Source organism: Asterias rubens, chromosome 6, assembly GCF_902459465.1.
Source record: "Asterias rubens chromosome 6, eAstRub1.3, whole genome shotgun sequence".
In the NCBI taxonomy this organism is placed as follows: domain Eukaryota; kingdom Metazoa; phylum Echinodermata; class Asteroidea; order Forcipulatida; family Asteriidae; genus Asterias; species Asterias rubens.
Genome location: NC_047067.1, coordinates 19,592,751 through 19,619,034, shown reverse-complemented (window position 1 = coordinate 19,619,034; position 26,284 = coordinate 19,592,751). Strand labels below are relative to the sequence as shown.

General features: G+C 39.1%; 1 protein-coding gene across 2 annotated transcripts; it reads left to right on the top strand.

Annotated features, from left to right (window-relative positions):
* Positions 1 to 354: 354 nt before the first annotated feature.
* LOC117291148 (insulin-like peptide) lies at positions 355 to 25,335 on the top strand. Of its 2 annotated transcripts, none has more exons than XM_033772698.1 (4): positions 355 to 692; positions 19,961 to 20,132; positions 21,538 to 22,196; positions 23,014 to 25,335. In XM_033772698.1, the coding sequence occupies exons 2-4, from the start codon at positions 19,979 to 19,981 to the stop codon at positions 23,245 to 23,247; spliced, it is 1,047 nt and encodes a 348-aa protein (XP_033628589.1). In that variant the 5' UTR covers positions 355 to 692; positions 19,961 to 19,978; the 3' UTR covers positions 23,248 to 25,335. The 2 variants fall into 2 exon arrangements, with proteins under 2 accessions (XP_033628589.1, XP_033628588.1); XM_033772697.1 differs by lacking the exon at positions 355 to 692 and adding an exon at positions 10,458 to 10,785.
* Positions 25,336 to 26,284: the final 949 nt, after the last annotated feature.

The following is a 26,284-nucleotide window of genomic DNA, read 5'->3' as shown; positions in this document are numbered from 1 at the left end:
CAATATATCTGTCAAGAATTGTTTTACAGGCATGTTATTGTTTGGTGTTATATTACAATGGTTTGGAGTTACACTCCCATTCCACCAGGCTGGTGCAGAAAACAATTAAAATATTCTGCAATAAATCTTTAGACAGGGATATATAAACGCACCACACGTTTATGGATCATCGGACCGTGATTAAAAATAATATATGAATTGATACACAGAAAATGACCTAGGCGTTACTGGCAGTTCATAACAGGAATGTAGTGTGAAGATTTTGATAGTCCCATAAAATAAATCAGCATGTACATTGAATGTTGTGCTTGGCCTGAACTATAGAGTAGTCACAATGTGCAGAGTTGAAGACAGTCCCCTATATTGCTTTCGTACACCAATTACTTTCCCCTTTAAACTTCAAATCTGAGCAAATATTGACAATCATCTTGGATGAAGATACATCAGGTTGTACAAGGAGACTCTCCTGTGCTAGAACTGGAATCCTGAGCCTGTAATTGGTTTAATATTTGTACTAGAATGACCCGTGTGCAATCTTGTCACACCATCGGGGATGTTGCAACAGTATAAAATGTCTCGGCTTTGACTAAATGCGGATCGTGTATGTGTTCATCACGGGCTGGTGTGGCTACCAAGAAAACCATCTTTAGCAGCTGGAGCTTGTGACTTTGACAAGTTGATTAGACAACTCGGTAAGTTCACTTTTTAATTTTTCTATGTATGCAAATACCGTTGGTTCGAATCCCGCCAAGGGATTTACATGTGGATTTGTTTCACTATACACATCGGTGTAGTAAGAGTAAAAACTAATAATCTTATTTCGAAGATCAGTTGATCGAATCATGTAAAGTACAATATTTATGTTTCTGGCACACCCTGCTTTTCACCCGTATAGCCCTGGTTCGAATCCACCCTGGTCCGAAGCCGTCAAGTGGATTGGATGTCCGTTCACATCCTGAAACTGGACTTTCCACATCGCATAATTTTGAAAACTTTAATACTCTGGAATCATCGGTATTTGTAACAGATTATTGAGTTGCTATAATTATAGGCATACCTTCAACAACACTGGTGTCGTTCTCGCAGGTTTTTCATTCGGAACGTTTAGATAATCTTCCTGTCAAGTGAACTCGGCAAAACCCCACAAGGGAAGAATACACACCAAGCATGGCGACTCTCATACGAACATTGGTTTAACATCTATGATTAAATCAAGAACATTGATCAGTAAACTAGACGTCAATACTTATTCTTACTTTCCCCTAGACATTTTGAAATCAGCTTTGTAGGATATGAACCCACAACCCTGTGAATGCATATCTTGTAGTCTAACCACACCTTGTTGACATGTTACATGGAAATAAAATATCATCACAAAACGCGACCAACTTTTAACAGGTAAATCTTATTGTATACATTCAACTGCATTATGTGGGATTAAAACAATCAAACGGTTAAAAAAGAAGAAGTATATTTTGCCTGAAAGAAAGTGGCTTGGTTGCTCGTGTAATAATTTCTGGCATCCCATCGGGTGATTTTCAAGATGACTGAATGACTGTCATCTGACGGCGACCATCAATCAAAATGTTCACAATCATTCTCTCAGTGGACCAAAAATGAGTTACACAACAAAGGAAAGACTTGACGAGAAATCAATCTTGTTCTCAGTCCTGTGTACATGCACTCTGTCTTTGATCAGGGATTGTTGAGGGATCATCAGGGATACTTGAGGGGTCCCTTGGCAGGGATCCCCTCTAAGTGGGATCCCCTTTGGTTTCTAATAGCGGCACATAAAGTCCACTTCCAAGCACACAGAAAGGCTGGAAGTCTGGACTATCTTGCCGAAGTATTGAAGTGCACAATTATTACCTGCTAAGGGTCCAAAGGTTATCATGTCCCGGGACAAAAGGTATGAGATGGGTAGATAATAATTAAGATTTTGTGATAAGATCGGATGGGCACGATCTCATAAAGCTGCTTATAAAAACTCAATACTGCTTAACAATATTTTGTTTAACAGCTACCTGAGTGGAATGTTTTCAACTGATATGGTATTTTAACTTGTAAGGTTTTTGCTGTGCTTAGCAATATTGTTTATGCTTCATGATAGTGGGCCCTGATGTTGCTTATACACATTGTGGGTCTTACATTAAGCAAATCCTTCTTACGATACAGTCAACTCGTAAGGTGGGACGGTGGCAATTGGTAACGTAATTTTATTCCCAATCGTGTGGGATGTGACGAAACCAGCGACAAAGCTGAGTCAATACAAAGGGTGTGTAGTACTAATTAAGCGGCACACGACGGCACACAGACATTGACGTACATTTATATCAATGAACTTTGCGTAGCTGCGCTGCAATGTATGCCAATCAATTTCGGCGGAGTAAATTTTGCAGCAAAAAATCAATACTTTTAACACGTACAATACATTCACTGATTAAGATCCAATGTTATTGTGGTTATTTATAGCAGCTGGATCTTTAAACAAAATCCCAATATGTTGATAGTCTTGATCAACAATTGGTTATTTACGGAGTTACTTAATGGTGGGCATTAGGTGTTCCACTGTGTGATGGAAACACAAGATATTGGTTTCGTTTGTTGGGGGCATTGAAGATTTTGGGTTTACTTTTTAAGTGGAATTCACAAGGACAACTTTTCTGTTATTTCATTAGTGACGTGTATAATAGGCATGATATGTTATTGTCTCTAATGTGTCTGATTTTTTTTTACTCATTCTAATGTTTACCTTTAGTTTTTAAATAATAAACAACAAGGGAAACTGACTTGGTAAATTTCTAAATGATTTGGGCTTAAAAAAAAGGAAAAAATGACTAGAGCGGGATTTGAAACAAGTACACACTAGGTTCTTTTAGCGCTTTATCACACCCCATGGTACCAAAGCACTCAGTATTTTGTCATGCAAGGTATAGAGTGGAGCTGAGTTTTGAGACCTATCGTCCTTTTACAGCACCATGCAATTGTTTACAATGGGAGTCAAAAGCACAATATGCTGCCAATCAAACCAGGAACAGTGCACCCATTCTCTTTACGATAAGATGTGCATTACGATAAGATGTGCATAACACACCACACGGGACCAACGGCTTTACGTCCCGTCCGAAGAACAAACAATAATGGTTAAGTGTCTTGCTTAAGAACACAAGTGTCACGACCTGGAGGAATTGAACCCACACTCTGCTGATCAGAAACACCGGAGTTTGCGTTCGGTGTTCTTAACCACTCGGCCACGACACGCCACAAATCAGCTGTCGACATGCGTGATTCATCATAGAAGTTCAACAGAGTCTCTCAGTTAGGTCAGGAACGAGCTATGTGTGTATATAGTCACAAAAGCACTCAATATTTTGTTCACCTCCTGTCATTGCAGTTGTTCTCCAAAACATGTTATTTTAATTTGCCGTCATTTACTTTAAGATATTCCTCAGGCCTTTGTCTCAAAAGGAAATGTGAATCACATGCTGGCCAGAGGGCTGCATTCAAAATATTTATCAAATAAATCTCAACAAAATAGAACAATTTACCAAAATGAATGTTTGTGATTAGAGGTAATTCGTAAGCTCTCCTGGTCAGTATCAATGGAAGCTTGAGTTTAGACTCTCCTGGGTTTACCTTCTACGAGACATGACCTGTTGTAACCATGGTGCCCCTCCATGCTCTCTTGCTGACCATGTCTTCAATGGGGGTTAACTCCACTAAGGAAGGAAGCTCCATAGAACACATCATAATAGCCTGACGATGGATACAGAGACACAACCAGGCAGCTGTCAAAGAGAGACAGAGAAACAAAAATACAGAATTGATTGTCTTTAAGCTTCTTGGATAATTAAGCGATTTTCTTCGAGGTAGTGCAATTCCTTCCGGTTTTCCGGGCAGCGGGATCAAGTATTTAGGGATGAGGTTGCTTGGATGGGTATACGTACCCTTAATGCTTGAAAACACCGGGGTTACTGGTTACTGATTCACGCTACAATGAACGTTAACTACCCGTAGGCCTCCAGTGTAAAATGCCTAGTCATTGACTCAATGGAGTTGTTCATGTCCCCGTGGAGTCTAAAAAGGCACACTTATTTTTTGAAACAGGTCGACTATGTTCATGATGCAAGGTTTATCAATTATAATGGATAAGCCTAGCTTGATATAAGAGACAATCAGAGATGGCACAAACATGTGCAAAAACCTTGAAAGTTTTATCTTGTTGTGGTGAAAAAACACCATGCCACCCCTCAACAAGTACTAGTAATATAATGATTCAGGGCCTATGTTATCCTAAATACCTCGAGTTGGAAGTCAACAACTCCAGGTCACAATATTTGGCACAAATAATTCACCTTATCCCTTTTATAGGCTCTCGATCTGTCGTTAATAGAATATTTTAGGGGCTTAAACTTAAAGCTGACGCTCTGTTTTCTCCTTATTTATTGGGATACACCTAATAAATCCCATTCCCGATCTTTCGTGTAATAATTAAGTTCCGGGAAAGCTGTTTAGCCTACTGAGCCCCCGCTAGAGGGCGGGACATCCTGGGTGCGCCTTATGCATTGCAACAGTGCGTTCAGTTCAAAATCAAAGTTGGCCGTGTAGTAATAAAGTATGGCTTTTCCTATGTGCTGATACATGGTTTTGACATGTGTCCCGCCTCATGATAGATGGGTTGTACCTTATTGGACAGTATATCTTGGACAGTCTTTAAAAAAAAAATGGGCTCGTTTCAGTTTGACTTTGAGGGCGCTGTTATTTGTGACGCATAGAGGGAGCATCAGCTGAGGGGTAAAAGCGCAGCTGTAAAAAGTTGAAAATAGGTTGAAAACCTTTTCCTTTCAACAACACGGACAAAGTTAAGAAGATTAGATGTTAGTGAACTATGGTCCTATTCATGATCAGAAAGTCTCAAATTGCAGGAGGCACTTATTGATGTTTTTAAAGACAGGTTGGAGTTTTGTTTATTTTACTCTCTGCAGATCGTTTATGTAGCATTGAAACGGGTTTACAATGAGTTGCGGCGCCAGCTACCGCCAGAAACACCGAGGCAAATCCATTACCTTAGTGATGTGTTTAACTATAAGTGGGTTATTTTAAGTACTTTACACAACACACGGGACCTACGGCTTTGCGTCCATCCATCAATAATTTGGTTGTTGTCTTTCTAATAATGGCAGAACTGGACTCGAACCAACACTCAACTAACATTGAGTCCAGTGCGCTTGACCGCTCGGCCACGACCCACACGGGTCAGTTTTCTATACATTAATGATAATCAGTTACTACAAAGCAGGATACCAGTGAATGGTTGATGTGGCATGGTATTTTGGCTGGTCATCTTATTCCAGTAAGCATACTTTGTTGTGCTTAACTAGTATTGGGGCCGCAATTGCAAGCAGCTTTATGAATTTAGCCCTGACGATAGCTACATACGAAATGAGGGTTTCCCTTTTCAACTATCTACCGGGAATTTATAAGAAAATACCCTGAGTCACGCCTTGCTAAGGTTGACCAATTACAGAGATAGTGGCCATGACACTGACGCTTTACATGAGGTCTTCCCTCAACCCCCCTTTAGCTTTCCCTTGGCCGCTGCTGATCACTGACGGCAATGACGCGCTGGAAAAAAGATCTTGGCTAGCTGGCTAAGTCCGATAGGGAAAGTTAAGGATTATTCCGCGAACACGCCCGGCTAGGTTTGTTTAAACAGGGGCCTGGTTGGTGGTGAATAAATGGGGTTGGTTAGCACCGTGTAGGCTATAATAGTCTCCATTTTGACAGGCCCTTGGTTGGCCCATCTTTCAAGGCGCATGACAAGAACTTTTGAAAAGGGAACCCTTTAAGAAGGTTACACCCACCCTTCCGGAGTAAAGACAAATCCCCCCTTCATCAGCGGCCAATGTGAGCCTGTATTATTACCCAAAGTATAAAAAGGTTCAAGGTTAATAATAGGCCTTTTTGTTGAGGGTGAGGGAAGGGGAATAATATTGAGGCAGCTCTGGTGGGGGAATTTTTACCGCAGTCATTCTTTTCTGAGGTCAAAAGCTCCCAGGAGGGGGCGCTGGATAATGTTGGCAGGACATAGGTTTATATTGTGCTTACATTCTGCTCGGCAAGTATAACAACTTGTGCTGAATTTCTTTTGTCTCTTCTTCGTGTCTGGACTCAGGATTATTATCTCATGGGAAGTTAGAGTGAACCTTCAAAAAGGTAACGCAAATTGTTTTTACCTGTATACGACTTTTTCGCTGTCTCCTACAAATGAGCTTGTTCTAATAATTCATACGATTATACATACGTCATTAGTGTTTTAAGATAATGTATACACATCATGGAACTATATGAACGAATCTGAAATAGGCTGTTGTTCAATATGAATCAGATAAATAATTGGTGACATTTCTTTCAACCAAGTAAGAACTTTCCTTGATTCACGGTGATGGTGTGTCCATGTATATTATTTTACTCATCAGAGCTGGCCCAGATTTCTAGCGGGTCCAACTGTTAAACTAAACAGTCACTTGGTCGCGGCTTCTGGTCGGCATCCCTTGCCCGTGATGCCACGAGTTAATATCAAACAGGAATCCCTACCAAGGAACCCTGTTAAGATTACTGTTTGGTTTAGGAGTTTGTCGGCTTGGACTCTCAAAGCGTGATTCCCCACCGATGTGAGGCAAATTGCCCCCTTTCAAAATAAAGTCAATCGTCAACTTATATCAGAGTATTGCCAAACACAAGTTCCGACGACCGTTCTATTATTATTTCTTTAAATGGATCTTATTTGACCTTTATACAGGAATTGTAGAATACAAAACATCATTGTGTAAGCTTAGTCTGTAAGCTTCGTTTCATACTAAAACCACCTTTTTCCGTAAAATATTTCACTCGGAAATGAAAAACTGAAACCTAAAAGAAAAAAAAGCTCAAACCACAACAGCTGAAATTAAGATTTCTTTTTACATGACTGAATGTTGTTTTACTGATTTCTCCTGACTCAAACAACGGGGACTAAGCACATAGGGTTGTCACATTCATGTAAAGTGATGATCACACAATACAGCAAAACGATCTGCGACTATCTTACGGATAACTGTACAAAAAAAATAATAAATAACAGTGGACAAATTTACTTTGCAACCCTGTTAATGACATAACGATAACGACTAATCAATATAATGATATGGTGTTTCTATGTATCACACCACCTACACAAAATCATCTATCCTATTGGTCTAAAGTTTTTGACGACTGTTTCATGAGTGACCATAACAACGATCTTACCCGAGGTAATTTTGATTGGCAGGCGCTCGCCTGCAGCGAATGAAGCGGGTAATAATGATCGATTTGCCAAAGTGAAGACCGGAGCAACCTAACCATTACCAACCACACGACAGTAGCCGAGGGCCGCGGCTAGCCCTTATACAAAAAAATGCCGGTACACTTAGGGGTAAATTACGGTAAAATTGACTTCACAGCTTGAGTCTTGTTTTGTCAAAAAAAAAAAAAAAAATGAATACTGAAAAAAGGGAAAAACATTTTCTATTTTGTCTGTTTGTGTTTTATACCCGTGGCAAGAACTGCAGTTGTTTGTTGTTCTTAAAGTGGACATCAGTTGGTGGGACCTTTTTTCTTCATGTCTGACTGTCTGTCGGTACTTGACTTTGTCGGGAATTTCCGTGGGATAATGGTTTTCAAGCTGCCGATATCTGAAAATAGTTTTAGCTGAGGATGGAAGTTTGGCCGAGTTGATTGTACTTTTAAAAATACCTTTTTTTTGCCGTAGATTTCATTTTCTCAAAGGCACTGGACATTTTTTTCCAACATTATTCATAAAATAAAAACATCTGTGAACATTTTGACTCAATATTGGTCGTCGCAGTTACAAATTTGTGCGCCTTCAGATGCCTATATAAAAGGCTTCAGGCCTGAAATATTTAATTTAATTGAGTTAGAAACTACCTCTTTCTCAAACACTACATTACTTCAGAGGGTGCCGTTTCTCACAATGGGAGGAAAACCCATAACGGGAAAACCCACGCACACAGGGTTGGCACTGAAAAACCCAATCCACATGCAAAGGCTCTGTACTGGGAATCGAACCGAGGTCCACAGAGGTGAAAGGCAGGAACAAAAACCACTGAGCCAAACTAATAAACTTTAACTTAACTTATGCTGAACATTATTGTGAAACAAACCCCCAAAATAATGTATTTGGGTCCTATTTAGGGACAATTTACTGTACAAGTTGCAACATGCGGATTTGTAATTTATAATGGACCATTTACAAGATTGGATTTCTCGCTCAGTCCTCTGATCTCAATTAATAATATAGACTGTCTTAATAGTCGCCTTATAGTTCAAGAAGCGCCGATGGGTCTGTTCGTGTGTTTGTCCCCATTATCGTGTTAATGGCAAAACACGTCATCTTGTCAACATTAATTCGAATTGATCGCGTTATCGCTTTACAATTATTGGATGTTCGGGTGTAAGGGGGGGGGGGTGAGTACATTGCTTTTACTTCATAACATCAACCATTGTCTGTATTAGAGAAAGTGACATTTTTGGTTATCTGTATTGACGTGCCACAGATATTGCTATTTGCTAAGTCCACTTTATCTGTACACAATAGTTTGTGACAATTCAACACAGGAATATTTTGGCAATACCCACACTCCTCACACTTTTTGATCTCACAGAAGTTGCTGTTTGCTAAGTCCACTTTATCTATACAATAGTATGGACAATTCAACACAGGAATACTACTCCTCACTTTTGGATGACACATATTGCTATTTGCTAAATTCCTTTTATCTGGACATTGTGCCAACATTGTGACTCTTCATGCAATTGATGAAGAAGTTGTTGCTATACAAAAGCTCATGTAATTTTACGTTATTAGTTAGTCTTAAAGGCAGTGGACACTATTGGTAATTACTCAAAATAATTGTTAGCATAAAACCTTTCTTGGTGACGAGTAATGGGGAGAGGTTGATGGTATAAAACATTGTGAGAAACGGCTCCCTCTGAAGTGCCATAGTTTTTGAGAAAGAAGTCATTATCCACGAATTTGATTTCGAGACCTCAGATTTAGAACTTGAGGTCTCGAAATCAACTTCGTGTGACAAGGGTGTTTTTAGCTTGCATTATTATCTCGCAACTTCGATGACCGATTGAGCTCAAATTTTTACAGGTTAGTTATTTTATGCATATGTTGAGATACACCAACTGTGAAGACTAGTCTTTGACAATTACCAATAGTGTCCACTGTCTTTAAGTGCTATCACACTATCTTCCTAGAAATAGTTTGGATACTGTTCACAACTGGATGCATGTGAGGTCTGGTTTTGGTCCACCCTGCATGCCATCTATGTACCGTGAAATAAATCTTGTCTTCCTCGCTCACTGCCTTCAAATATTTCAGATTCATTTGGACTATACAGTAATTTAAACTTTGATAATTCCTTCATATTGCCACCACATGAATACAAAAACTCGTTTACTTACAAGATAACTTAACATGACGATAAGTTTGGATTAATTGTGTACGTACAATAATCTTTGAACATATAGTGTACGTACACGATTAGTTATTGTGTACGTACACGTATACCATCATCATTAAACGACAGAATGAGAGGAAGTTGATGTAATTTAAGTCAATATACCTATACAGAAAATTAAGTGTTGTTTGTACAGTAGGCCCTATTACATGAATCTCTGCACATTGTATGACTGATGGGTATAAAGGGATGCTTCAGAAATCCATGGAGACAGACTCTGACGGCATCATCTTTGTGTTTGTTTGGTGGGACACAATTTGCGAAAAAACACGTATTGAAGTCGTGATGGGTTGTATGCTCAGCAATCGGGACTAGTAATTAGTCTTATATCTTCGGTATCTACACTTGCAAATTAAAGGCACTGTGGGCACTATTGGTAATTACTCAAAATAATTGTTAGCATAACACCAAGCTGAACACCCAGCTAAACACCATCTAAAGACCAGACTTGAAAGGCATCTCTCCATATCATATTTCAAAAAGGATAGTGCCATATAAGCACTCCATCAAAAACATCAACATTTCAACATCTTCCTCAGCTCTAGGCCCCACTTAGCTTTGGGAGCAAACTTGACACTTCAATTCAATCATCGTTTACTTTGCCTGTCAGTATCGAACACATCAAACTGCCATTTGTTGATTTAACATTGGTAAACAGCCTGTCCGAAACGGGAACTCCTCAGATAAATCAGTCACACTGATTAAAAATACGCATCTGAGATAAATGGAGCTTGCATTTTGTGATTTTTGTTCTGCCTACCATGCGCCTGTGATCGCTTGGTGGTCCAAATGGGGCCATGTCACTGCGACTGGTTATCGTCACCAAAGAGGGCGCCCCTCTCCCAGAGAAGTTAAAAATAATCCATAAAAGTCCAGTGGAGCAAACTTTCCGAATTTTACGCGTATATAAAAGAAAGTGTGTGACTCCTTTCTCGATCCAATCAGTCTCTGGTGGTCATTGTGAGCTCGTGATCTTAGATGTCTCAATAGTTTCTTAAAAAACGGCAAGGAGAAACATTCTTCATCAGATGCTGAGAACTCAGTTTATTTAAGACTTGGACATTACGGAGCTAGTTATAGACAAAGAAGCTTCATCAGTACTACTACAAGAAGCTTGTGTATAGCCAAGATCCATCTTCATCAAGGATCCATTTGACGAGTCTTGTTTTGAGGAACAAAGAGAGAACACTTTCAAGACGTTTTTCAAGGTGTGGACATGGTAAGGAATTACTGTTGTTGTTCAAGTCATCTCTGTCTAGTTGTAAAGTCCTCGAATCAGATACTTGTCAGTCTCTGTCTCTTATGCGCTTGAGAAATCCGCATCGAGGTTGATGATGTGTTACAGGTGTTAAAGGCAAAGATCCTTTAGCATTAATTGTCAAATACCAGAATCCTCACTTGGTGCATTCCAACATTACGTATGGAATGAAAAACCTGTGAAAATTTGTGCTTAATTGGTCATTAAATTTGCAAGAAAAGTATGCAAGAAAAACACATCTATTAAAAACACCCTTGTTGCATATTTTGTGTTTTCAAATGCATGAGAAAGCCTTCATGCCTCATGAAGACTTTCTCAGATTATTTGTGTGTGTAGGTGAAAAAAAGCTCTTTCTCTAAAACTACACTACTTCAAGTTGTTTTTCTAACAATTGTTATTATTATCAACAGCTATCAAGTGCTCTTTGCCAAGTAGTTTTTAATGGTCATAATGTTTTGAAGTAATTGCCAAGGGATCCAATGCCCTTTAAACCCAGCCTCGTGTAAGCTCAGTGGTGCACTTACGACTTCCGTGGAAGAGATTGGATTAGATTCCTACTCGGGGTGCTCACAAATTTGGTTTCTACTGCGAAGGATTGGGTGCACCAAGTACAGTGTGTAAAATGAATTGATTGTTCTGACTTGTGTGTAACGAGTGGTTGTAAAGAGAACATCTTGTGTTACTCATAAGTGTGTTGATGTTTGGGCCGGCTAGCAGCTGATACTGAATAGCTGACTCAGCTCATCGCCTCTTTTCTTGTTAGTAACTGAATGAAAGATAACAATGTCACATTGCTTACTCGGTATCAGCTCATTTTCCTTTTTCTTCATCTTGTGAGAAAAATAAACAAACAACAACAAAACAACAACAACAATCTTTCTTTGGTTAAATATTCGTATCAATTGTTTTGAACTGAAAAATGATGAAACATGGATTTAAAGGGTCTTTATGCGTTTGGTTATGCCTGTAGAAAATAATGAAGAAAAATAATGAAGTGTGGAAGCTCACGGATAAAAATGCGTTTTCGCGAGAATCTTTTCGATTTGAAGTAGCGGTTATGGAAAGTAGTATCACTTTTTATCCCCCAAAAATTGAATGTGAGAAGCGATACCGCGGTAACGCTTCTCAGATTGGCATCTATAGGGGTCCTGCGCGGACATCTATATTGCTCCAGAGTTTCGGCGAAATGGAATTTTCAAATTTGTTATTGTAAACAACTAAACATTTATAATAGGATTAGAACAATGTACTGCTTATTACAGAAACTAAAGGTATTGCTTTTACTTATAACGAGAATGGATGAAGAAAAGTCTTTGAGGAAAATTACAAAGGTGATACAAAAATTTAAAGGACGAGAAACAGTTTAGAATGACCCTCTCAGTCAGAAACAAAAGGAAGTTGTTTAACAACAAGAAGCCTAATTAATACTGCCGTTAATGAATTAGCAAACATGTTTAGACTGCTGGGGGCGGATGTTACCCCACGTTGCTATAGTTTACATACACAACATCTGGCCGCCAGAACAATAACACAATTAGTGCAAATGAACAATCAAAATGTAATAATAGTCTAGCATAATCCACAAATATTGGGGTGTGTTTGTTTTGTGAAAACAATTTGTGTGCACAATTTTGTATCTTCTTTGTGCAACATATCACCATTCTCTCTAAACTTGAGTGTGTAATACTGGCACTGGGACTGTTACATTGTTTTAATTTCACCGAACTTTGGAGTAGATTTTTGCCTGTTTTCCATCTCCCTCCTTGTTGCCGCACAAGCTCAAAATAAATCCGTAATTATTTCAGTATGCCACCCTTCACCCTTCCTAAGCTCAAATTGAAGCCATGCACTACCCCCCCCCTCTCGAACGGCACACAAAAATAAAAGTCAACAACTGAGGGCATTATACAGCGAAAAAACCCTCTGGAGTTTGTCAGGCCGATCACCCAGTAATATGATGGAATCCCTTCTATCGGAATATGAGGATTATAGCTGTCACGGTTTATGCTTTGGGAGAGGCACTCTAGCGGGGAGCGACAACCACTCCCTGTTAAAGGCAATGTAGTCTTATTTCAAGACTCTAATTGTGCTTATAATCTGGCATGATATTATTCCAACTTTACTCTGATCTTCCGATTTGGTTTGCCTTAGTAAAAATCAGAAAAATTGAGATTAAGTAGTCTGAAAAGTCCATTAAAGCCTACACTATATGTAGGTCAAATCTTATGTTCACAAAAAGAGTTTTGATTTAAAGTGAAGGTAAGTCCCTATACGTTTGGTAATAACTCAAATTAATGGCAACATATGGTTAGAAGCCTATATAAAACAACAGCTTTCGATAGTGACACATCTCTTGAGAACCAATTCAATTGGGAAGTTATGTGGTTGTGGTTTTGAAAAAGATGGATGCACCAACGTTTGAATCTAAGAAGCATTACTGCCAGTTACGTTTCTCAGATTGTATATTCCAATAACGGATTGTTCTTCCTTTACATAGACAAAATCACTCCTGATTTTGTTGTGATATTTAAAAAACGTGATTAATTTTATCGTACAATGCCAACACTTAAAATGATTCAACCAATCGAACGGTTCCAAAACCCAGAGGTAAACTTTGCCTTTTAAACAGTTACATTAAATAAAATAATTTGTATGACTTACAAAAAACAACAACTCCTAAATTGCTTATATAATCAGATTAAGCCTGTATAAACTATTGAAATGTGAAAAGATTGAAGAAATTGTTTTGACACATACTTTTAATTACATTGAGTTCCAGGATTATTATTGCTAACTCGAACCTTTAATAGTCTAAGGATGAAAGAAGGCGATTGAGTAAGGGTCCCTTGATAATGTTGAACACAAAGTCTTATTCTTCAAGTTAACAATTAACAAGTTCAATAACTTCTTAAGTGAGTATGTCTTCAGGAGACAAAAAAGTATAAATAGTTTGCTTTGATGCCCGCCTTTTCAATGAATCTGAATAATGCTTGTAAGAATCTGCGTTTATTCGACATCATGTACAGCTGAGATGGTGCAAAATGTTCTACTACGATTTCGTAACAATTATTATGACTGTGTTATTCTATAAACAATACAAAATATTCTATAGTCAAATCCTGATTTTAAAAAAGAACATTGTCATCAGACAAAATATAGGCATATTATATCAAGTTGTTGGAATATCCTATTAAGACAGTGACGCAGTTGTGTTTTTCAATATTTATCAGCAGAAAGTCTAAGTTTATGATGGCAAGTCTTAAATATTATTTTGGATTGAACAAAAAACAATTCTACAGCGGGAATTGCACCTGCACTCTCCAGATTAACGTCCGGCACTCTACCAACTATAATTAAGCATCCTGAGAATCACCTCACTTAATAGGATTAATGCAGTTACAAACAAAATATATCAGATGTTATCCCCCGAAATTAGAATCTGAGAAACATTACTGCAAATACGTTTCTCACATTGTGTATTCCAATTACCGATCATTCTACCTGCGTGGACATAATCGCTCTGGGGATTTTAGGCAATATCTAAAAAACGCTTTCCTTTTGAAATGCTCACAGGTTTGTTAAATTGTTTGTGCCTTATGTTAGGATTAAAACAACCGAACGGTGCCAACAAACAAAATTTACTTTCTCTTTAATTGAGTTGTTGTTTGAAGCTGAATTGGTGGTGAGGTGTAGTAACACTACACCCACTGTCTTATAATAATAGTTGAGTGTTCTATTTTTGTGTACAAGTGCCAGTCACTCCTGTTATTGTTTTTCTGAATATGGGTGCGGCTTGTTTGAAATGCACACGTGCTTTTCATTTCCATCATAATGTGCTGTTTATGAAATATAATCCAATAGCAACCTTATCAGGTCATTGAAATATGCTTTACTGATATGAATTATGTCAGAATTAACTATAATATTTCAATATTTCCGAAATGTCTAGTCAGGTTTTAACGGTTTCGTTTTGTGGATAGTAATATGTGATTTTTCGACGTGTCACTTTGTGTGCGTGTTTGTTCTCCATTACGTGTTTGTTCTCCATTATTTCGTGCAAATTCGATGACCAGTTGAGCCCAAATTTTGAGGTTTGTTATTTTGTGCATCATAATATGTTTGGATAAATCAAGTGATGATACTGGTCTTTGACGATTTACTAAAAGTATACACTGCCTTTAATCTCTACAACATGTCAAAAAACATTCAAGCCGGCGGGTGGAGTTCAACTCAATTTGTTATCGTTGGCTCACAATTTCACGCCGTCTGGAGAATGACTAAATTTGTCAAAGTGGACTATTGTGTGTTAATGAAAATATTTTGACCGACGAAATTATAGAGGACGGGAAAATATATATTAGTGACCAAAAAAGATAGAAGGAGAAGAACACTTTTTTACTTGGAAAATTATGGTAAGCGCTCACTCATTAATGACAAGAAAACAATTATTGAGAAGCATACAACAGCTTTGATAGTATAAAGCATTTCGAGAAACATTTCACTTCAAAGTAATGTGGTTATGTAAAAAGATATCAGCTTGTATGCACCAATAAATCGAATCTCCAGTAACTTTTCTCAGATTGTGTCTTCATATTTTAAGGGATTATTCTTCCTCCATGGACATAATTGTTCGCTCTGGATTTTCGGCGATATCTAAAAAACGCAACCTGACGAAAAGCTGGTATACTTTGCCTCGGAAGTAATCTTTTATGGACTTCACAATTCTAACGATTAATATTTTAGTGAATGGATGTGGTTGAACCGTAATAGCCTATAAACTGTTAAAGGATATTTGAGAGTGTACGTCCTCCCCCGTCCAGGGCCTTTCAATTAGAAATCCCAAACCTATTTAGGAAGTCTCTGCCGACTTAAATTTTAAAGGCACTAACACGTTTGAAATTGAAATCTGTGTACATTTGGGCTCAATTGGTGACCGAAGTTGCAAACAAATAATGAAAAAAAAAACAACCTTGTTGCACAAATTTGTGAGGTCTCAGATGCCCCAGAAGATTCAAATATTTTATTGAGAAATTACCTCTTTCTAAAAAACTATGTTACTTTAGAGGCAGCCGTTTCTCACAGTGATTTATCAACAGCTCTCCCTTACTCATATACCAATGCTAGATTTGAGTTACTACCAAACGTGCCCAGGGGTCGATTTCACAAAGAGTAAGGACTAGTCCTAACTAAGGACTAGTCCTAGGAGATATACAAATTGCATGGTTAGTCCCAAGATAAGACTAGTCCTAACTTTTTGTGAAATCCGACCCAGTGCCTTTAAGAAGTCTCTACCCGCTGAGTTTTAATTATACTCTTATGTCTATCATGGTCTATTAAGAACGACTAGAAATCGCCGTTCAAACAGACACGTATAATAACCAATGTATGTTTTGTCTTTATAATCTATAACAATTATTGTATTCGCGTCCAGCCTTCTATCAACCCAACGTGTCAACTCCAATAAAACTGCAACTCCCCCGCACCACCTTGCCTTCAAGACTCTTTTGTTCGAGTATTTCAAAGTCTGATTATCTGAATAAGAAATAAAGAAGAAGTAAAACTTCCGCAATATTGTTTTTTTGTTCTTGAGCGTGTGGGCGGACGGCTAGTGAGCAATCCATCAAACACCCACCCTCTCGTTTTCATCCCGCACCAACCAAGATTGGGTCACAACTGATGTTTGTTCATATTTGTTTATAGAGAATATCAATGGAGTTTTTAATGACAACAATCATCACAATTCTAGCATTTGGAAGGCTTGGATATATTGATGGTCCATGACGGTTGTGCAAACAGTTTACATCTCAAATAAGGAATGGAAACCATCCGTATTTATATTTGTGTCTTTTCGCAGTTGCTTTTTGGCAATCGTTAGTGGCATTGTGTATCCTTTTCCATAGTTGTGTCTTCTTTGTGTTCTGGGCATCTCGGGAATTCTAAAGATAATTCGGGGCTTTCTTGTGAACATAGCGACACATTGCCTTAAAATCTCTCAAAATATTGCCTTTTGGAATTTGCTCCTTCTCCTTTTTCAATTTCTTTTTGTTTTACATATTTTTTTTGTAGAGTTGTTCTTGCACAAAAAGCACAATCTATATATAATTTGTAATAGTAAGTGAGTAATGATTAAAATAACAATACATTTGCCTTTTGAAATACAATCTGCGGAACATGCAGTCTGCCATTTTTGTGGAATCAACATTTTGTTGGCGGACTGTGTTGGTTCACAAAGTAAAAGGACAACAAAATTTCGAGGCTTATATTTTGTGTGGATCAATTTATTCTACTTCTACATCGCTACAACCGTGTTAATTCCATATAACAAATGTTTGTTATATCACAAAGCCTATCTACAAGCAATTATCCTTTAAAACTTAAAATGTTCATAGCCCAAGTGCCAAGTCCGAATGCAATGTGCCCCCTTAAAGAAAGGGAACATTTTGTGGAGGATCAGCCAAATATCGAACTTGGTATACACAGTTATGTCTCATTTACGAAACACCATTTTACAACGTCAACGCCTACTATATGCTTTTTATTATATTTCGTGAAAATGTATGCTTTATTTTTGTGTGCATGGCAAAAACTCCCGATTAGTGAAAATCGGTGGAGCATAAAATGCTCACGCCCTCCCAGAGTGTTCTGATGTGCCCCTTTAAGATTTCCCATGACATCACAAATTAACCCAAATCTCAACAAGCTATCAACAACTATAACTTCACACTAACATTGCACTGTTGAGTATGGTGGACCACATTATAAGTTTTCTAATATGTGAACAAAAATAGCAGCCCTTGAATATATCGCTTATTTGATTGAGTGTGATACGTGGAAATGGATCATACGTATGCGTCATTTAGAGGTTTTCACAAGCATTTAACGCTTAACTGGAATGTGACAAGTTGGGCAGGGCAGCCAGGTAGGATGTTTGGCACCATTAAACTATCTTCAAATCAAAAGGCCTTATATACTGAGTGGGCTTGCGTCTTTTTCTTTGATCTAAAACCAACAGTTTTGAATCAGCATTCAACAGTTAAAAAGAGTAATTCAATTTACAAGTTTAGCTTTTATGCAATTCAATGTTATTGTTACTGGGCCGTACAATATTTGTCCAATTTCGTTCGATAACTGGTCAACCATTCAAACTCATCAGTAAATAGGTTAATGGTTTAAATCAATTGTAAATAGGTAGCAGAAATTCCAAGTGTAGCTTTGAATGCCTACAATACATTAACTGAAACGAATTTGAATGAGGAGAAATCATGTTTGCAAGAAAAAGAAATTGAATGCATTTTTTTAGTTTGAGTGGATTAAGGGGAATATTCGTGATTTTTTGTAAGAAATAAGCCGGGGAAAAAATCGAATCAATACAGCCAAACACCAGTTAAAGGCCATAAACTTTTTCTTCAGCAACACATTCCACGGTCCTTTCTGTATCCAACCAAGAGAACCTATCAAATCTTAAATTCTATTTATTGTTTATCACTTCTATCTGTGACTGTATATTGTTCATTTCTTTTCTAAAGAAGAAATTGTGACATTTCCTGTTTGAGCCACTCTCTGAATTTGGGCCAAGACACCACAATCCATGATGCAATATCTTTCACAAATCACGAGTTGCATTACTTTTTCATTTCAACACTTTTACCGGAAGTATTTCCAAAAGGTCATTTATGTGAATGTAATCGGTACACACCTTGCACAAATTGATGTTGTAATAATCAAAATGTCACGATAAGTCAATACACCGCAAAACCGCACCTACATTTTTTTCCTAACCATGATAATTCCTCAACCGTAAGCATCAGCGGAACCGTTCACTTAAGAGAGAAGAAAGTCCCACAAAAAGCACAACCCAAGAAATCTTCCGACTCAGTCTTCAAAGGAGGACGTCGAAGCCCGGCCTCCTGGTGGGTCTATTTGTCCAGAAATTAGCCCAAACGACAGGGGCGCGTGAGCCGGTAGTAAATGGTGCTTCCCGCCCCGGTGAAATGATGTAAACACGCCCGGCCTCTCGCGGTGAAAATTACATGGGCGCGACGCGGGCTATTAAGGCACGAATCGACGACGGCGGGGTGACAAAGGAAGCTTGCCGACTCTTGCGGCAAGTTGTTGCCCGAGTGCCCGGGCAGGGGGGAGGAGGAGGGAAATTTTGGCACTGTGGGAAAGCCCCATTAATACCGACAAAAACCTACAAATCGGAAGGGCTATTAAAAATCGGCGTGGTTTCACACAGTGGTAGAAATGAGGTGCATTAAACAGTCGTCGGAGGTGAAACGTACTGTAAGTGACTCGTCATGCGAAATACAAACAAATTGGCATGACTTCGATTTTCATGTTAAGTCGATACCTAGTTAATGGCTACGGCTTCAACAGTGGATATTGCTAGACAAACGCCTAACCAAAGCCGTAGATCTTGAGACTATTGAGATCACGAAACTTGTTTTTTGTTCGTTGGAAAAGGCAACAATTACAGACTACTTATTATTACTTGGTCATAATTGCATCTTCGAAATTTGAAACTAGCATATTGACTCGAAAAATCTGCAATAAAGTTTCGCTTTTTCAGAACACGATGTGTTTTTCGCAAACACATTGAGGTTTTATCAATTTGTAATTACTTAAAATGTGCAAACTCTGCAAGAAAGTTTATTCCAATGTCCCTACACCAGTAAAAGTAGATAGTGTAATAGCCTGAACAATCTGACGTCACACTCTTGGGCTCATGAATAATGCCAGAAAGTGGCCTCATAGGTCCAATCCCCGTCCATAATCACCTTTCACCTAGATTCATATGCAGAGGACCGCAAGTACAGCTGCCAAACGTCACCTCGGACCAATCAAAACACCGAGATAGAAAGCTTACGTCACTGCACGTTTATCCAATGAAATCGTTGTATCGAATGAAGACAGGTACCAGTCTAATGGTATGGCAGATACAAACTAATGGTTCCTGGTGGTCTGATTGGCAGCATATTGCGCCACAGGAATACATCAAAACGTAGCTCCACATACCTTGCAGGACAAAACACTGAGCACTTTGATACGCCTCTATTAGGGATGTAATAAAGCGCTTTATAAGAACCTGTTATTATTAGTAATGGTTTCGTCCCATTTCATCTTTTTTTTTGCACAGTTCAGAAACACATCGACAATGAGGGCGCTTCTCCTACTTGACGTCATTTTCGTTGCCTTGGTTCTACCAATCACGGCATGGCCGAAGATCTGCGGAGAGCAACTGGTGGAGACAGTGTCTCTAGTTTGCAGTACACGAGGTTTCTACAGCCATAGAGATTCAAAACGAGATGGTATGTCCAATCAATTATTTTGCTAATTATGGGTGGGGGTGGGTGGTGAAAAAGACAAATTGACCCAGATTCTGAGCCTAGGTGCCTAACCCATTTGTGGGTCAGGCTGACCTGGAAGGTGGTTAAAAAGGCAAAGACCTTTCAGCACTCAAACATGCACGTTGGGCTGACACTTAACAAACTGGTCAGAATTGACCTGGATTCCGGGTCCACAGGGCCCTGACCAGCTATTGGGTCAGGCTGACCCCGGAAAGTATGATTAATAACTTGGATTTCAAATCAAAGACTAGTTTTGATCTTACCTTACTAAAGAATCACTGAACATTGAGTCTATACAATGCTATTATAGTGCTAATAATGCGATAGATCCATTGAAACATAAATCTCGATTACAAAACCTTGCAAAAACTGGCGTTAAAATTGACACCATGGGTGTTACACTGAAAGAGAGAATCATGTTTGTTTGCTAAATTAATACCATTGTGATTGTTGTTTAAACAACCCGGTTTTTGCAGTGTGATGATGCTGCTCACGAAGGCGCATCTTTGTGATGAAATAAATATCCAGATTTCTTAGATTGAATCTGCGAGTTAAGCCCCGTATCATTAACGCGAGACATGGGGGCGCAGTCCCGGGCATCGCAGTGCCCCAAGCCTTCATTGTACGAGCATGTAATCAGAGCAGGCGGGCAGTGGCCGCTACGTCTGCTGACTAGGGCACCCCCAATCAACCCGGCTGTTGTTGTCGTCGTCAGCGAGTGAGGCCCCCTTGTCACATTGCTGTGAACAGTTTGGTAAACCAAGAGAAGCACGACACGACCTCCTTAAAAAAATCATATCTGCGCACCTGGCTTTGTGTTATTGCAACGCCCCCAACGTGGCGCCCTGGCTGAAGCAACGAGGCCCCATTCGCGTACGCACGCCCAATTGCAAACTTCCGGAACAAGTTCCCAGTTAATAACTGATAAGGAACGGTGCCCGCCTTTAAGTGACATGGACATAATGAACTTTGTGTACAAGATCATTACAAAGGAGGGCGTCGTAATGAATGGAAGGGGGAACTGACCCATTTTGACATCGGCACCACAAGCCGGCTTATATGCTGCCTATATTTAAGGCTCAAATCCATAAACAGGAAAGTGACTGTAAGCGTTGTACCTCCCTTTAGTTGGAACCGCTGTCTCAAGATTTAGTTGATTTTTTGGCGAACAATACTGTGTGTGGGTTTAAATTGGATCTTATCATTGCTTGCATGCATGCAGTAATACCACTTGGCCGAGCCATTCTAAAACAAACAACCAATTCAAAAGCTTAGTCATTAGGTTTCTTTTGATATCACGACACCACAACGACCTTGACCGTCAGAACATTTCATTTTTAACTTAAAGGAATTTTGTCTTCTTCAGTTGAGGTTTTCCAGAATGAACGAGCGGCTAAGAGCTTCCTTGGTTCCCGCATCGGCTCGAGGCAGCGACGGCGGACGGGTAGAATCGCCACGGAGTGCTGCGACAGAATATGTAGCTTCGACATCGTGGAGAGTTACTGTAACCCTTGGCCCGTGGCGATAGAGTCGCGAGACCCGCCTCTATCTCCCGTCGCACCGGGCAGGGTACGGGAAGATAAATCTGCGGACGTGGACTACATGTACAACCCGGATGTTGTGGACGTGGAAGAAGCCAACTCGGTCATACAGCGCGAGGAAGATCTTATCGATGACATCGAGACGCAAGAACAGGAAATCGAACAAGATGAGGAACAGAACATGCAAACTCTACCCGAAGAAGACGCTGAAGACACAGATATACGAGAACCAGAGGACGTTGAAGAATCTTTCCCAGTTCCAGTCCCGACGAAAAAGAGGAGAAAGGTCGAGGGAAGGAGATCGAAAGAGAGCAAGAACAAAGGTGGAAAATCGGAAGGGAAAAACAAGAAGAGAAGCGGGAGCAGGGAAGGGGGACGGTCTTCTCGTCGGAGTCGTGGAAAAAGCTCCCGATCGAAGAAGCAGAGGGATGGCCGGGAGAGAAGCAAGAGATGGGAGGGGCTTGATACATCGCACCCAGTAAAGGTAAGTCGTTGATCAAAATGATTAGACGAAGAAAAGATGTGTTAGTTGAAAAAACAGCAAAAGAGAGACTTGTTTCTATTGATCCGTTCCACGTCTTCCGTTTTCGCCATTTTGAGAGTCAAATCGTTTGTGTACATTTTGACCCCCGATATTGCAGAATCAATAGGCGCGGTCCAGGGTCCATTTCGTACGGACACGTACGGCCTATACTCGCCATATCATAAGGAAGTAAACAAAAGTACATAGTTGCTTTTTAATAACTACTGCCAGTTTATACAAATTAGTCTTGAATTCAGAAAATTCGCTAGTTTGTTTAAGATTCAAAGTCGTGTAATTCACCTAAATTGGAAAAACGTTTTCTGAACAAAGCATTACACGGTATATAAAACAGTTAATTCGACACAATACAACACAACACAACACAACACAACACAACACAGTCAGTTGGTTTAAATGAAAAAAAAACCCTGCCTGATTGAAAGATATTTTTTCCCAAACTGTTATGACCCTGATAATATCTTTTCTCGGCATGAGTCAATAAACATAAATATAGCTGGCAAAGCTGATTTAGAGTGAAATACGATTCTTCTTGAATCATCCAAAGAACATCACAGCTACAAGTATCACAGAAGGTTTTATATGCACAGACGATTCCGCCCCATATAAATATGGCTATGTAGAGCCCTTGACTCAACTTCCTTCAGCGACCATTTACACCTTATGGGAACACCAGAAGACACATTTTCCAAAACCAAATTTTAACACGCCATCTTGCGTAGTATTTACCACGTGTTCTAAATCGTACTTGTTTACACAGGAACCTACTGCAAGGAGTGTTTTAGGTCGAGTCGATACCAGACCATTCCGTAACTTTCTGTACAACCGCTACACTGTAGACGAGAAGCGAGACACTGAAAGAGAAAGCTATCGAGCGGTGGCGCCCCTTACTGGGTACAATTCACACCGAGGGGGATCCCAACCTGACAACCACCCAACACTAGCGGCGCTATACAACCTTGCAGTTAAACTCGCCAAGGGACTTCAACATTGACGAATAATAGTACAAGAGGAATTTATATGAAAGTACAGCGCCCTCTAACGTGGTTATAATTATAACCTAAAAGGGGTCATGATAGTTCAATTTTGTCCAGTTGTGATAAGAGTGAACAACAATGTTCAAACGAATCAGCTGATAAATAATACTTGTTTGTGTTTATTCGTTTATAATTCAATTTTGTTTCAACTTAATTAAATCCACTGCCGATCTTTAAAAGAATCACCAACATTGATATTATAACTTTTTGAATCTCATTAATTGACTTCATGTATCACCATTGGAAACGCAATGCTTACTGTCTAAAACAGTTTGTTTCTAAAGTTATGTGTTCAACAAATCTTCAATTGGCGACATTCGCCGACGGTGGCAGCAGACTTATCAGACATATCTGGTTTGTTTGCTGCCACCTAGCGTTCAATATCGAACATGTCAATTGCTCTACGTAATATACGTAATTGCTCTACGTAGTACGTAATTGCTCTACGTAATATACTCGACAGTAAGTGCATGTACATTGCAGTTTACGGGACACGGAGTCTGCGGGAGTTCTAACGTGCACGTTTTGGGTGATAGTGTCCGAACTGGACTCTGGCCATAGCCACCAATGTGGGACTTTTGGGAAGCTAGGTGGCATGACAACCAGATAAATCTTTTGTTCTCAGTGCGCACTCTCATAACTATGTAAACGATGTAAGTTTACTTGGTAAGTCTGCTTCCACCTAGTGTTCCAAAGTGTCTTGTTCAGAAACGTTCATCCACACGCAGCTAAATCCGTCCACATCTCATGAAGGGTTATCACTCTAAAAACTCACGGGTCCCAACCTCATCCTTGTGTATTAGTTTGGACATTGCAAACTTGATGTTGCTCACCCTGGGCACAAACTTTGCTTATTAAAACACCCTAAAAAATCCCCAGTCAGAATTGACATGGATTCCTGGTCTTAAGGGGCTTGATCCAATTTTGGGTCAGATTGACCAATTTCTATGACATTTTGACACAAGTTATGGGTAATACTGACCCAGAAATGGTCAGGCCTCACAAGACCCAGATCCGAGTCTAATATGAATCGGGTCGATTCTGAATCGTGTCGGTTCTGAATTGGGTCAATTCTGACTCGGGTAAATTCTGATCCGAGAGTCAATTCTGATCCGGGAGTTTTCAGTGTGTACTTAAAATGTAATGAAGTTTTACTGTGCAATATTGTGGTACTCTAAACAGTGTTTGAATTTACATAGCCTATCTATTTTGATTAATGTTTTAGATTTTTGATTAAAGTACATTATTACGTAATAAATTTGTAATCGACATTAAAATGTAAAGAATCTAATCGGTTATGATATTAAAGGTGAGAGCATTACAAGAAAAATATGTAAATTCACGGACAAAAAAAGATGCTTATATTTTTTCTGATAATATGTTAATCGTAAAAATTACGTAATGTTGTGAACGTTGTCTTGATATTGTGTAACTGTAAAAGTATACTATTTTATCTGAAATGATATTATTATGTAGAAGTAATTGTTAAGTTTAAGAGTTTAGTTTAACAAAATGAGTCTGGTTTCGGCAACAAGTTTTGTGGTAATGGTGTCAAGAAACTAATGAGGGCGCTCTTTGTGTAAGCGTGCCACTCGCAAGTAAAAAACAATTTAGGCATAAAAAAAACAAAAAAACAAAACAACAATTACAACCATAGACTATACACTGCCAGACTAGACTGCACATTTGATTATGCTGCTCCCTGGGTATGTGGACCGAAGATGATGCCCAGCAACCTCATGACCAAAAGAAAACTAGTCCATCCAGTTCGAGACTCTCTAGATGCTAACAAAAGAGGGCGCTTCTCTGAGATATCAAAAGAACGACACGCCAAAAGACTAACCAAAATGATGTGTAGATGTACCTTATTTGCACACAAACTTGCCAAAGCAACCAGTGGTTTACTTTACACATTCAAGTAACAGAGAAATTGTCAAATGCACGGAAGGAATGGTATTAAAGTTTGTGCACCAAACACAAGGCATTCAAAGCAGAACCTAATACAATATTAATCATGAATCGATTATGTATTTGTTGTAATGATGTTAACTGTGCTTGTCCACAATAATTGAACTAAATTCTTGCTTACAACATCTTTTAGTGTCAGTTACAATTACCTTTTACCGTGTGTGGGTGCAGTTAATATTGACTTTCACTAAACGCGAATAATATCAAGTAATAAACCACAAGGGAAACTGACTGGGTCATATTTTTAATTAAATTTTGGGGTCAACAGCGAAACATTGGCAATATCGGGATTTGAACCTGAGACCCCGAAGTGTCGGCACTAAACTACTATCTAGGTCTGCTTTTAGTCAATATCGTTGTTCTGTTTCCCCATGTTACAAGTTAGTGTAATGTCTTGCCTGCCAGAAAATGCTTTGGAGTGGACATGGTCTTTACACACACATTTATTTTAAACAAAAAGTCAATATGACGGTATCAACAGGATTTTTGAGTTGTTAGTTTCTTAGGTAGATCGTGGAGTGAAAAAACACGACAAGAACGGACCTGAATTTAATTAAGTCACTTCGGGAAACCCCCTACGCCAAGCCCACTATGCATTTTCAATCACGAACTGCATTTCTTTTCTCCGTAAGCTCTCGGATGGTCTTGAAAGACCTGAGCCCAATTTCATAATGCTGCTAAGCAAAATATACTGCTTATCAAATTGCTATGCTTAGCAAGAAATAAGTGGGGCACCAGGTGTAACAGTGTAAACTTTCATGTATTTTGGCTACCAGCTGCTGGGCAAGATTTTTCTGTGCTTGGCAAGTTTTATGCTTACATACTTGTAATTGGGTGATGGTAAACTGGCAAAAAATAGACTGCTCAAATCACGCGGGTAATTTAAATTTAAGGAGCCTTTGGGGAACCTTGTGAGTTTTCACGATTATAAAACATCAAATCACGCGAGACTTGCACAGTCCGTAGTATCGCTTGATGAAGCATCCTGACAACTTGCCCTGCATGGGGTGGGAATCCCTACATCGT

Coding starts and splice junctions, on each gene's coding strand:
- LOC117291148 (XM_033772697.1), top strand. Junction 20,133..21,537: donor TAGAGATTCAAAACGAGATG/GTATGTCCAATC, acceptor TGTCTTCTTCAG/TTGAGGTTTTCCAGAATGAA. Junction 22,197..23,013: donor ATACATCGCACCCAGTAAAG/GTAAGTCGTTGA, acceptor TTGTTTACACAG/GAACCTACTGCAAGGAGTGT.